Genomic DNA, 10525 nt, shown 5'->3' on the forward strand with positions numbered 1-10525 from the left:
TTTATATACATGTGGTAAGGATGGACAAATGTCATATCGTTTAAATCGGAACCAACGATAGGGTGGACCACGTGTTCTATCAATATACAGTTAAATTGTTGGAATTGTTCACACACTACGAAAAGCCATTCATGTAAAAAAAACCACGAAATAAACTATTGCGTTTAAGAACAAAAAATGCGTTCGTATTTTACACGTTCAGATACTGCTTTAATTGGTTTAAGCTAAATGTGTAAATATGCGAAAGTTACGCGCCATGCAACGTGCACTTAAACAAGTAACTACTAACAGGTAGGAATGCGAATCCATTATCTTATCCAGAGACGTTTACGGCGTTTACATAAATCGATTTTGTCTATGCATGGTTATTTTAGCATGGTCATCACTTTTTGTTTAATATCACAATTTATTCACATTCTTACCAACAATTATGTTAATAATGAGTTAAAATCTGTACGGATTGTGGATTATTATACCAGAGACGTGTAGAACGACTCGAACCCCGCTATACTAGTTTCGTCATGAGTCATATTTTTGGTATCTGAGTGATTTTAAGGGTGATGGTTGACTAAATTACTCCTTACAACTTCCACGTTCCGCTTCAGAAAACGACCGTTGTCTTTTGCACTATCAATTATTTTGTGGCCACCATTTTGACTATTATTTTTGAGAGTCTCAACTTCATTTTTTATATATAAGCCACTCATTATTGTTTAGAGTAGTACCCGACCCCGCTCTTTATCAACGTAATTCTTTAATTAACTTTACGGGGATAGAACCTAGATCTATATCTATGTTTGATCAAAGTAATACCAGTGTACTAATAACATCAATTTATGTTCCATAATTAGACGCCGTGTTGCACAAGAAACAATCACATCAGCACCATTAACTTAATGTACATGGCAGAATGGATGGAAGTGTTTGAAGTTTATCAATGCGGTTAATATTTTTAGTTACAGTTTGGTATGTTACTAAAAAATCATTTGCCATTTGATTAAAATAAATGGTCGTATTACACATTTTTCATTCGGTTTAAAGAACAAGATTCTGTGCGTGTTGAAGATATAACGAGCTCCATTTCGTTCTTAGACGGCCCTGTTCGATAAAAAAGGGTCAGACCTGTGGCCCGATATACGTATAAGGCATTGTGCTACGTAAACCGTTCCAGCCGCATCAATGTATACGTAGTCTATTCTGCAATATACCAAAACAGTGAAAGTTGGAATAGAGTGATTAAATACTATTACCAATGTGAATTTCATTTTATTATAAAGCGTGATATCTGTTTAATTGTTACTTTCTAAATATGTACATGACGAGAAGCCCCCGAAAATATCTTTCGAGGTCATCATGGTTGAGTAAGATTGATGACGTCACGAGAAATAATCAAGATGGCGGAGACCGAGCTGAATGTCGATAGCTTGATATCGCGCCTTTTGGAAGGTAGTTTCTCGTTCAGGAGAACATACGACGATTAACATATAATTTCGTATGCTTCAAAGAACTGTTCCACTGCAGCTTACGTAGCAAAAATGTATATTATGATAATACTCTATGTTTTATACACTTGGGCACTTTTTCTTCCTGTTTCTTTCGTCCCGCCTCGAAATGCATTTTGTTGTTGACAACACTATGATCCAGTGGGTTATTTTGTAAAGATAAACTGTTCGTTCATTTACGATATCATTTATAAATGTATAACTATTCAAGAAATGCCATACATATTTCATCAGACCTAGCTCAAAGGTTTGTTTACAGTTGCAGCTCATCATATCTATTTTTGGAAAACGCATCCGTTCAGTGCTGTCAAACTGATGTAGGCCTACTGTGTTCGGGATCCCTTCAAATTCATGATTGTCATTGATTGATAATCAGAATTTCTCAAATGATTTATATATCTTGAAATAGATAGAGAGTGGTTTATATATTCATATATTTTTCCAGAAATGTTTTATTCAGTATCTGGTATTGGGTAAAATTCTTTTTTTAATCTGCTATCATATGTCTACTCCAAATCTTAATAACCTCCTGAAAGTAGTCATGCTATAGTCGAACCATAATCTGAAATAACAGAAAATCATGATTAATTAGAGTTGTTAGTTTAAAAACTGAAATTGACTATCACAATTGAACCTCTTTGGTTGAGTATATATCAAATAGAATCTCATGGAGGCTTATTTAAAAAACCCACAACAACACTGAATGGAAATTCATTCAAGATACTCTTTTGGTATTTTCATAATAATTCCTGATATATGCAAGCAATTAAGTCTAAAAAGTCCTTTGATGTATATTTCTTATGCAGTTCGAGGATGCAGACCAGGAAAGACTGTTCAGATGACAGAGGCGGAAGTGAGAGGATTGTGCTTGAAGTCACGAGAGATCTTCCTCAGTCAGCCTATCTTACTAGAGCTGGAGGCACCATTGAAAATATGTGGTGTGTATTTTTGAGTGATGCTTGTGCCCCCTCCCAGTAAAACAGAGGGGGTTTTAAGTGATGTTTATGCCCCCTCCCAGTAAAACAGAGGGGGTTAGACATAAAGCGTTACCCATGTCCTTCCGATCCCTTCATGATTCATTGTCACCGCTCAAATGAGTTAATTTCTGAATAATTTTTCATCAAATAATATGTATTGTAAAGGTCAAGCATGATAATGCCTCGGACAAGTTATATTTCAGGGTCCCAATATCTGCACCAGTATCACTTTATATAGGTCAACTATATATCTATATTGCTGTTTTGTTATCAGATTCATTGTCATCAGTTTATTAACTTCAGGGGTAAGGGGGCATTGTCTTACAGAGGTTTTCTAGTTCATAGTATCACAGCCAAGATATCCCATTCTGTAAAATCAACCTACTGAGGGACCCCTTGAGATGACGTAGAGGTCACGTGGTTCAGTGCTTAGAGAGTTTTCGGTTCAGACAGACGTGTTTTCTTATCCATTTAACGATTTACTTTTTCATCGTTTTCATATATTTCGTAGCTTCGTTTCTTCTACACAAGATAGACGACTGTTGTTCAAGGACTTATTCCCTACGATTTGACCGTCATCATTTTAAACACACACTGATTTGTACTCAGAATTGGAACATTCCTTTTCCTTTACAGGTGATATCCACGGACAGTACACAGACCTACTACGATTGTTTGAGTATGGAGGCTTCCCACCAGAATCCAACTATCTGTTTCTAGGCGATTATGTAGACAGAGGAAAACAGTCCTTGGAAACGATTTGCTTACTTCTTGCTTACAAAATTAAATACCCAGAGAATTTCTTCCTTTTACGTGGAAACCATGAATGTGCAAGTATCAACAGAATATATGGATTTTATGATGAATGTAAGTGTTTTAATGTTGATACGTTATTTATCCTCAAAGTAAATGTACCAAAACTGATAAAGGAACAAAGTCCTACAAATTGAGAGAAATAGTTTATGGGAAATTGATGTATTGTTTTCATGTTACTTTGTTAGTATGTACTTTGCAAGATATATATACATTATATATAGTAGATAATAAATAAATAAGTCCTTGCGAAGGAAAATAAAGAATAAAAACATAAATCTTTCAGATCGTCCGCTAGGCCTTTCTGCATTCTAGGGCTTCTTCAGGCGGATATATATATACATTTATCTTTATTTTGTATCGAAAAAAAATAAGATTTTGGCTATTACATGTTTCAGGTAAAAGAAGATTTAATGTGAAGCTGTGGAAGACATTTACTGATTGTTTCAACTGTTTACCGATAGCAGCCATTATTGATGAAAAGATCTTCTGTTGTCATGGTGGTATGTCTAAATATTCCTTATACATAAAATAACATCAAGTAGTGATTGGCAATTAGTTTAAAATCGTAATCAATGTTCAGTTTGTAAATTGAAATAGTAATCGGATCGATGATCGATTGCCTAATCAGTTTATAATATTATGGCACTGATCACTCAAACGAAGTGACCTCAATATTGTAACACAAATAAACTTGTTGCTTGTAACTGTACTGTAGGTTTCCTTCTTTTACAACCAATTAAAGGCTCTCCTTTTTTGGCTGGTAATAGTTCATCAAGGTGGTAACTTGTAAACCAGCAGATTGAAAGAAACATTACCCGAGCTGAGATAAGGTGTAGTACATATTTTAATGCTCAAGTGTTTGTATGTTACAGGGCTATCACCAGATCTCCAGTCTATGGAACAGATCCGGAGAATCATGCGTCCAACTGATGTTCCTGACACAGGTAATTTTCTGTTATAAAGACTTCCTGCAGACCTCAATTTTATCTACCCAAACCTGGTCCTTTTCTTTTATCTTTACATTATGATAGTTTTGTAATTTGCCTGTATTTGACATATTAATTTCAATCAAATATTAATACACATTGCTGAATTATGTAGGTCTGCTCTGTGACCTGTTATGGTCAGACCCCGACAAAGACGTCCAGGGCTGGGGAGAGAATGATCGTGGTGTGTCCTTTACGTTCGGAGCTGATGTTGTTAGCAAGTTCCTTAACCGCCATGACCTGGATTTGATCTGTCGTGCACATCAAGTGAGTACCCTTTTCCTTTCTTCAAAATTTGTGTTGACTTTAGCCCTGTATTCAGTGAGCCTAAGACTTCAAAGCTTCACAACATACTCGTGTCCATCTGTCTGCGTAATGATTTCTAGATCTAAAAATTTGCTGAAGGTCAAGGTCATTCATACAGGTTTTATTAACAAAGCTTATGTCATTTGTCTCTTCAACTGGTCAAAAAACATTAAACAGGTGTGACAGATCACCTGGTCCCAATACATGTAACAGATGTGACCGATCACCTAGTCACAAAACATAAAACAGGTGTGACAGATCACCTGGTCACAATACATGGAACAGGTTTGACAGATCAGCCGGTCACAATACATGGAACAGGTGTGACAGATCACCTGGTCACAATACATGGAACAGGTGTGACAGATCACCTGGTCACAATACATGGAACAGGTGTGACAGATCACCTGGTCACAATACATGGAACAGGTGTGACAGATCACCTGGTCACAATACATGGAACAGATGTGACAGATCACCTGGTCACAATACATGGAACAGGTGTGACAGATCACCTGGTCATAATACATGGAACAGGTGTGACATATAACCTGGTCACAATACATGGAACAGATGTGACAGATCACCTGGTCACAATACATGGAACAGGTGTGACAGATCACCTGGTCACAATACATGGAACAGATGTGACAGATCACCTGGTCACAATACATGGAACAGGTGTGACAGACCTCCTGGTCACAATACATGGAATGTGTGTGATATATCTAACAGTAATTTATATTTCCTTGACTTAAAGGATCACTGTTAAAGATGTAAAAAATACTTTCCTGACTAATACCTTTTTGACAAAAGACTTGACAAATTTTAACCAGAGAGGAGTAAATTGATATAAAACTATCACACAATTTTTTTTGCAGGTTGTGGAAGATGGGTATGAGTTTTTTGCCAAAAGACAGTTGGTGACCCTATTTTCAGCACCAAACTACTGTGGAGAGTTTGACAATGCAGGAGGCATGATGTCTGTGGACGAGACATTGATGTGCTCCTTCCAGGTAAGTGGTTTGGATTATATCATGTTTGACTGCCCAATAAAGTAATATGAAGTACTGTAAGTTGAAATTTTAAACCCAGATGCTTTAATCCACAGGAACCGCACAAACTGATGTGAAGTATAGTATGAATTATCAAAAATACCCTGCTACAATACTCTAGATAACTGAATGGAATAATGATGGATCTTAAATCATCTTTACAATTAAATATGCATCTTTTATGAAAATGTACAAATAGCACCAATTGTCTTGAGTGCAATCCACTCCTATTTAATTCTATTTAGATCTCAATGTTTGTTTCTTAATACAGTGGTCTGTATCTGATCTGTATGATGTTTTCTTTGAAGAAATCATGCTGTTCTACAAAAGAAAATGCTCTATTTTTTTCTCAGATTTTAAAGCCATCCGAAAAGAAAGCCAAGTACCAGTATGGAGGTTTGAACTCTGGTCGCCCGGTGACTCCCCCTAGAGGGCCACAGCCACCAAAGAAGAAATGATCGTAGACGAAGAAAGGGTGGGGCACCTGCTGATTAAAGCTGTCTCGCTTTAAGATGTAACCTTTTGTTGTGAACAAGATCAAACATTGACATTATCAACATCTGCCTTAGCCAGCAGATCCTGTGTGGAGGTTTCATCTTAAAGGGTGATCAGCTCTACTTGACCACTGGTATCATTGTGTATGATAGACTAACTGCCAGGTAGACAACATCCAGTACTGGAGTAGCCTCTGTGTAAACATTATACATTGTACATAGCTTAAGTTTTATGGAGCATCTCAAGTGGTTTTGTCAGCTCTTATTTTTATGATGTGAATACAAACAAAAAAGTTAAAAAAGGACAGAACGAATTTACCACCCTGTAAATGCAATGAGATATCTGTGATTAAACAGTGTATATAATGTACAGCGGAGTGCTCCACAGATCCCCTGTATAGCATTTTTTTTTACCCCCTTTGATGCGCTATTTTGATGCACTGTTAGATTAAAAGAACAAAGTGTTTATATAGATAGTATGCACTAGAGAGGGTGAAGATATATCTATGCAGTGTATGAGAATGCGTGTGAGTGGATGAGTAAGTGAGTGCGAGAGAGAAAGTGTGTGTATGTGCACGCTAGTTTCAATATTGAGCAGGTCTGATACACTGACAATAAGCATTAGACACTTTTGGCTTAGTTCTAAGGCTAGTAACTGGTGTTGAATCCCGAGGTGATGTACACCACACTGTGGAATCTTGTGTAATGTATTTACAGACCATTAACATATCGCCATAATGTAGTTCTTTTCATGCAAATTAGTAATCTTGTAATACAAATGTAATATGGTCATCTTCACTGTGCAGACATATTAGGGTTGAGAAATTGATTGTCTAGTATACCCGTTATGTTACTCTTATACCATGTATTCCAAGCCATAGCTTTTATGTACCTTGTTATAGCCAAAGATTTAATATATAACCCTCTTTTTTTTGCAATACCTGCTACTACAAGGTTTAAGAAACTATTATCGATGTAAGATGCTACAAGACAAACACTACATAGGTTCCAAGGAACTCTGTTCACAAAGTTATCATTAAAATCTACAAGTTTTCTGCTGTATTTTGAAAAGGTTCTGTTTGACATTATTTTATGGTTTTATGTGATACAGTATGTTATCGAGGACTGTTGTAGATTATAATAGGTATTATATTTTACTTAAATGGTGTGGAATTATCAATGTGAGGCGTCTAAAGTCCTAAAAAACCCTGGGCACACCCCACCAAGACCAGTCGACAAGTGTCCCACTATCACTGGCCTGTAGTTATGAACGGAATCTCAATCAGTCTGTTGAAGCTTCTGATTTACTGTTTGTTGACATTGTTGTGGACTTTTAGAAATTTGACCTAGGTATAGCAGGGAACTGTGAACATTCATCCAAACTGTGCATTGTTATAATGTCATGACGTGTAGTTACTTTTGAAGACACAAAAGGTTCCAAAATAACTAATAACTTTGAGGAAAATAGAACTCTTCTTTAGTTGCTGTGGTGTTAGGTAAGTCCTCTATTGGTGCAGTTGTGGACTTATGATTTTCACCGTGTTTATCTGTCCAGTGCTCCTAGGTCATTAATTCTGATTTTCACCTTGTTCATCTGTCCAGTGCTCCTAGGTCATTAATTCTGAACACTTTTGTCTTAATTTTTGTGAAAACTCACTGATGTAATGTCTTATTAGTTTGATGCATATTCCTTCTGTGTTAGTTCCCAATATGTCAAGGTCATAGTAAGGGACCTAATGCTGAGTCGTCTCATGCTTGCCGTATAACATTGTGAATAAACAAAGTATTGGTTTATGAAATGTAATAGTTGGAGATTTAACCATACTGAAAGCCATAGTCCTAAAACAAGGTCAGGGTTAGGGGTCAAATTTTGAGTCATCCTTAACTTGAGCACAGACTTTTAAATGTTTGAACAGTTTTCTTTATTAATCAGCCCTGACAGGTGTCTCAGTGTGTTGTGGTGGGGGACATGTTTTACTTTGCAACATTTTAATTCAAGCGTGGTATTGGTTTAATACCAGGTTCACAAATTTTTATGATTAAATGGGGTTGTAAATTAATGGTTATTGTTTGAAATCAGCTCAAATAAGATAATAAATAGTATTTATCAGGAAGAAGCTTAACCGACTAGTTGTTATCAGAACATTGCCAGGTAGTTATGCTTAACCTCTGCAGTAAATAGTGCAACAGGTCATTTGTTACCCCAGATTCTTGTATTTATTGAAGTAACCAGTGGTTTGGGATAAGCTAGACATTTTGTGTGTATTTTTGTTGTGCTCTGACCCTTTCTGTTACAGGTACACTGTAGGCAAAGCTGGGGAAGGTTGTCAGCATGACCTTCTTCATTGTACTAATCCCTTTGTTAAATGTTTATTTAGTTTATTTATTTGTAGGTGGTGTGTTATTTTGTTTGACTGAAATTACTATTTGATCATTTTTGTTAAAAAATAGATTTTTTTTTAGTTCTTTGCTACTGTCTTAAATACTTGTGTATGATTTTAATGCACACATTTAGCGAAACTGTGCAGTGTGCAGGAATTGTGTGATTCACATGTACCTACAATAGTATGAAAACAGACCTTTTTGTTTTGAGTTAAGAATAGTTGGCAAAGACGTACTTTTGTGGCCTGTGTACTGATGATGTTCAACATGTAGAAAAATGACGAGAGGAGACTTAATTAACATGTATCCCTGACACACAGCCCTGATGATGATGCTATGTAGCACTGCTCACTATTAGCTACTGACAATTATATTGAGCCTATAGCTGTATGCTGTGTTTGAAATGAGGTTGTATTTTGTCTGCTGTTCATGACAGAATCAGCTGTAATGACTACATTGTATTATTGGTTTTGTGAGAAAAAGATCCCGGTCTATGTTACAATTTTGTTAAAAAAACCCAGAAATATGAAGTCTCACGAAACATAAGTTTGTCCTTAGCTTGACTTTTGAATACAAGGTTTATCTATGTTTGCGTCTCTAATCTGTTGTTTTATGTTGGAAGTAGAACTTGCTTGCATTTCTTAAACTTGAATTTCATACGAATTCGTTGACACGTACATAACTGCAGTTTGTACTGCGACACTAAAAAAACGTCCCTGACTATACAAAAAAAATCTATTTCCAACTGTGCATATGAATACGTTGTCACAGGTCTGATAGGCATAAATGTGCTTTTCATGGTTGACAGCACTTGAGTGATAATTGATATTTCTGTCGGGTTTCCTGTGAGCAAGCTTGTCTATTGTATACAATCCAGTTGACATCTTAGCTAGGTGTCTCAGCTGGTTTAAACATATATATGATTTTGTTATATATCTTGTCTGTTATAGATTTAAAAGTGTGATCATCACACCTCTTTTGCATGTGTTTTGATTGTGTACACACAAAATGTCAAGTGATGATACAGGAAGTTCCAAATTGTAGCACAACTTCAACTTTCAAGGTTTGTTTAGTGAATATGTTCCATAAACTGTGAAGATATTTTATAAAATATTAACAAAAATAAACATATTTCTGTAAACTGCCTCAGCTCTTTTTTGTTGTATTTAGCAAATTTTGCGGAAACAGACCCCCACACTTCACAGCATTTGGTGCAAAGGGCATTGATCGCCAACTCAACACTTAGAATCTTTGTGTAGGCGATCCTATTTTGGTGACACTGTTGAGCAAATTAACCTCATAATGTTGATTTCTTTACAAAAAATTTACTAAGTGGTTTGCCAATGATGGTGTTGGTTCATTATTATCCTGTTTTGAGGACTTGTCAACCCCAAGTTTATAACTTACCCCTCTGAAATCCAAGTCATAAAATCCAATATTCCTCTCATAGCTCCAGCAGATAATCCCCGCCCTTATCCCTGAAACTCCAGCAAATAATGCGCAACTCACTCCTTCAAACTCCAGCAGATAATGCCTAGACTTTTCTTCCAAATATCGGCAGATAATCCTCAACCTGCTCCTCTGCACTCTAGCAGATTATGCATAACCTAATCCTTTAAGATCTTGAAGATAATGCTGAACCTTATTCTTCAAACTCTGGCAAATTCAAGAAATCATCAACCTTCTGCAAACTCAAATAAATAATCCTTAACTTACCTCTCCAAACTCCAAAAGATAGTCCTCAAACTACTTCTCCAAATGCCAATAGATAGTCCTCAACCTACTTCTCCAAACTCCAGTAGATAATATCCACTCTACTTTTCCAAACTTCAGTAGATAATATCTACTCTACTTCTCCAAACTCCAGTAGATAATATCCACTCTACTTCTCCAAACTCCAGTAGATAATATCCACTCTACTTCTCCAAACTCCAGTAGATAATCCTTAACTTACTTCTCCAAACTCCAGTAGATAATCCTCAACCTACTTCCACAAACCCCAGTAGA

General features: G+C 36.2%; 1 protein-coding gene across 1 annotated transcript; it reads left to right on the top strand.

Moving 5' to 3' along the window:
* Window positions 1-1365: 1365 nt before the first annotated feature.
* Window positions 1366-9664, top strand: LOC110445264 (serine/threonine-protein phosphatase PP1-beta catalytic subunit). The gene is made up of 8 exons (XM_021489785.1): window positions 1366-1446; window positions 2309-2440; window positions 3116-3346; window positions 3691-3795; window positions 4168-4239; window positions 4397-4548; window positions 5469-5603; window positions 5996-9664. The coding sequence occupies exons 1-8, from the start codon at window positions 1371-1373 to the stop codon at window positions 6098-6100; spliced, it is 1008 nt and encodes a 335-aa protein (XP_021345460.1). The 5' UTR covers window positions 1366-1370; the 3' UTR covers window positions 6101-9664.
* The last annotated feature ends 861 nt before the right edge of the window (window positions 9665-10525 follow it).

This window comes from Mizuhopecten yessoensis, unplaced genomic scaffold (assembly GCF_002113885.1).
Source record: "Mizuhopecten yessoensis strain PY_sf001 unplaced genomic scaffold, ASM211388v2 scaffold2137, whole genome shotgun sequence".
NCBI classification, from domain to species: Eukaryota; Metazoa; Mollusca; class Bivalvia; order Pectinida; family Pectinidae; genus Mizuhopecten; species Mizuhopecten yessoensis.

What these genes read in the sequence shown, in the direction of transcription:
- LOC110445264 (XM_021489785.1), top strand. Translation starts at nt 1,371, where the DNA reads ATGACGTCACGAGAAATAATCAAGATGGCGGAGACCGAGCTGAATGTC. An exon ending in GGCACCATTGAAAATATGTG is followed by an intron (nt 2,441 to 3,115) that starts GTGTGTATTTTT and finishes TTTCCTTTACAG; the next exon opens with GTGATATCCACGGACAGTAC. An exon ending in TGATCTGTCGTGCACATCAA is followed by an intron (nt 4,549 to 5,468) that starts GTGAGTACCCTT and finishes TTTTTTTTGCAG; the next exon opens with GTTGTGGAAGATGGGTATGA.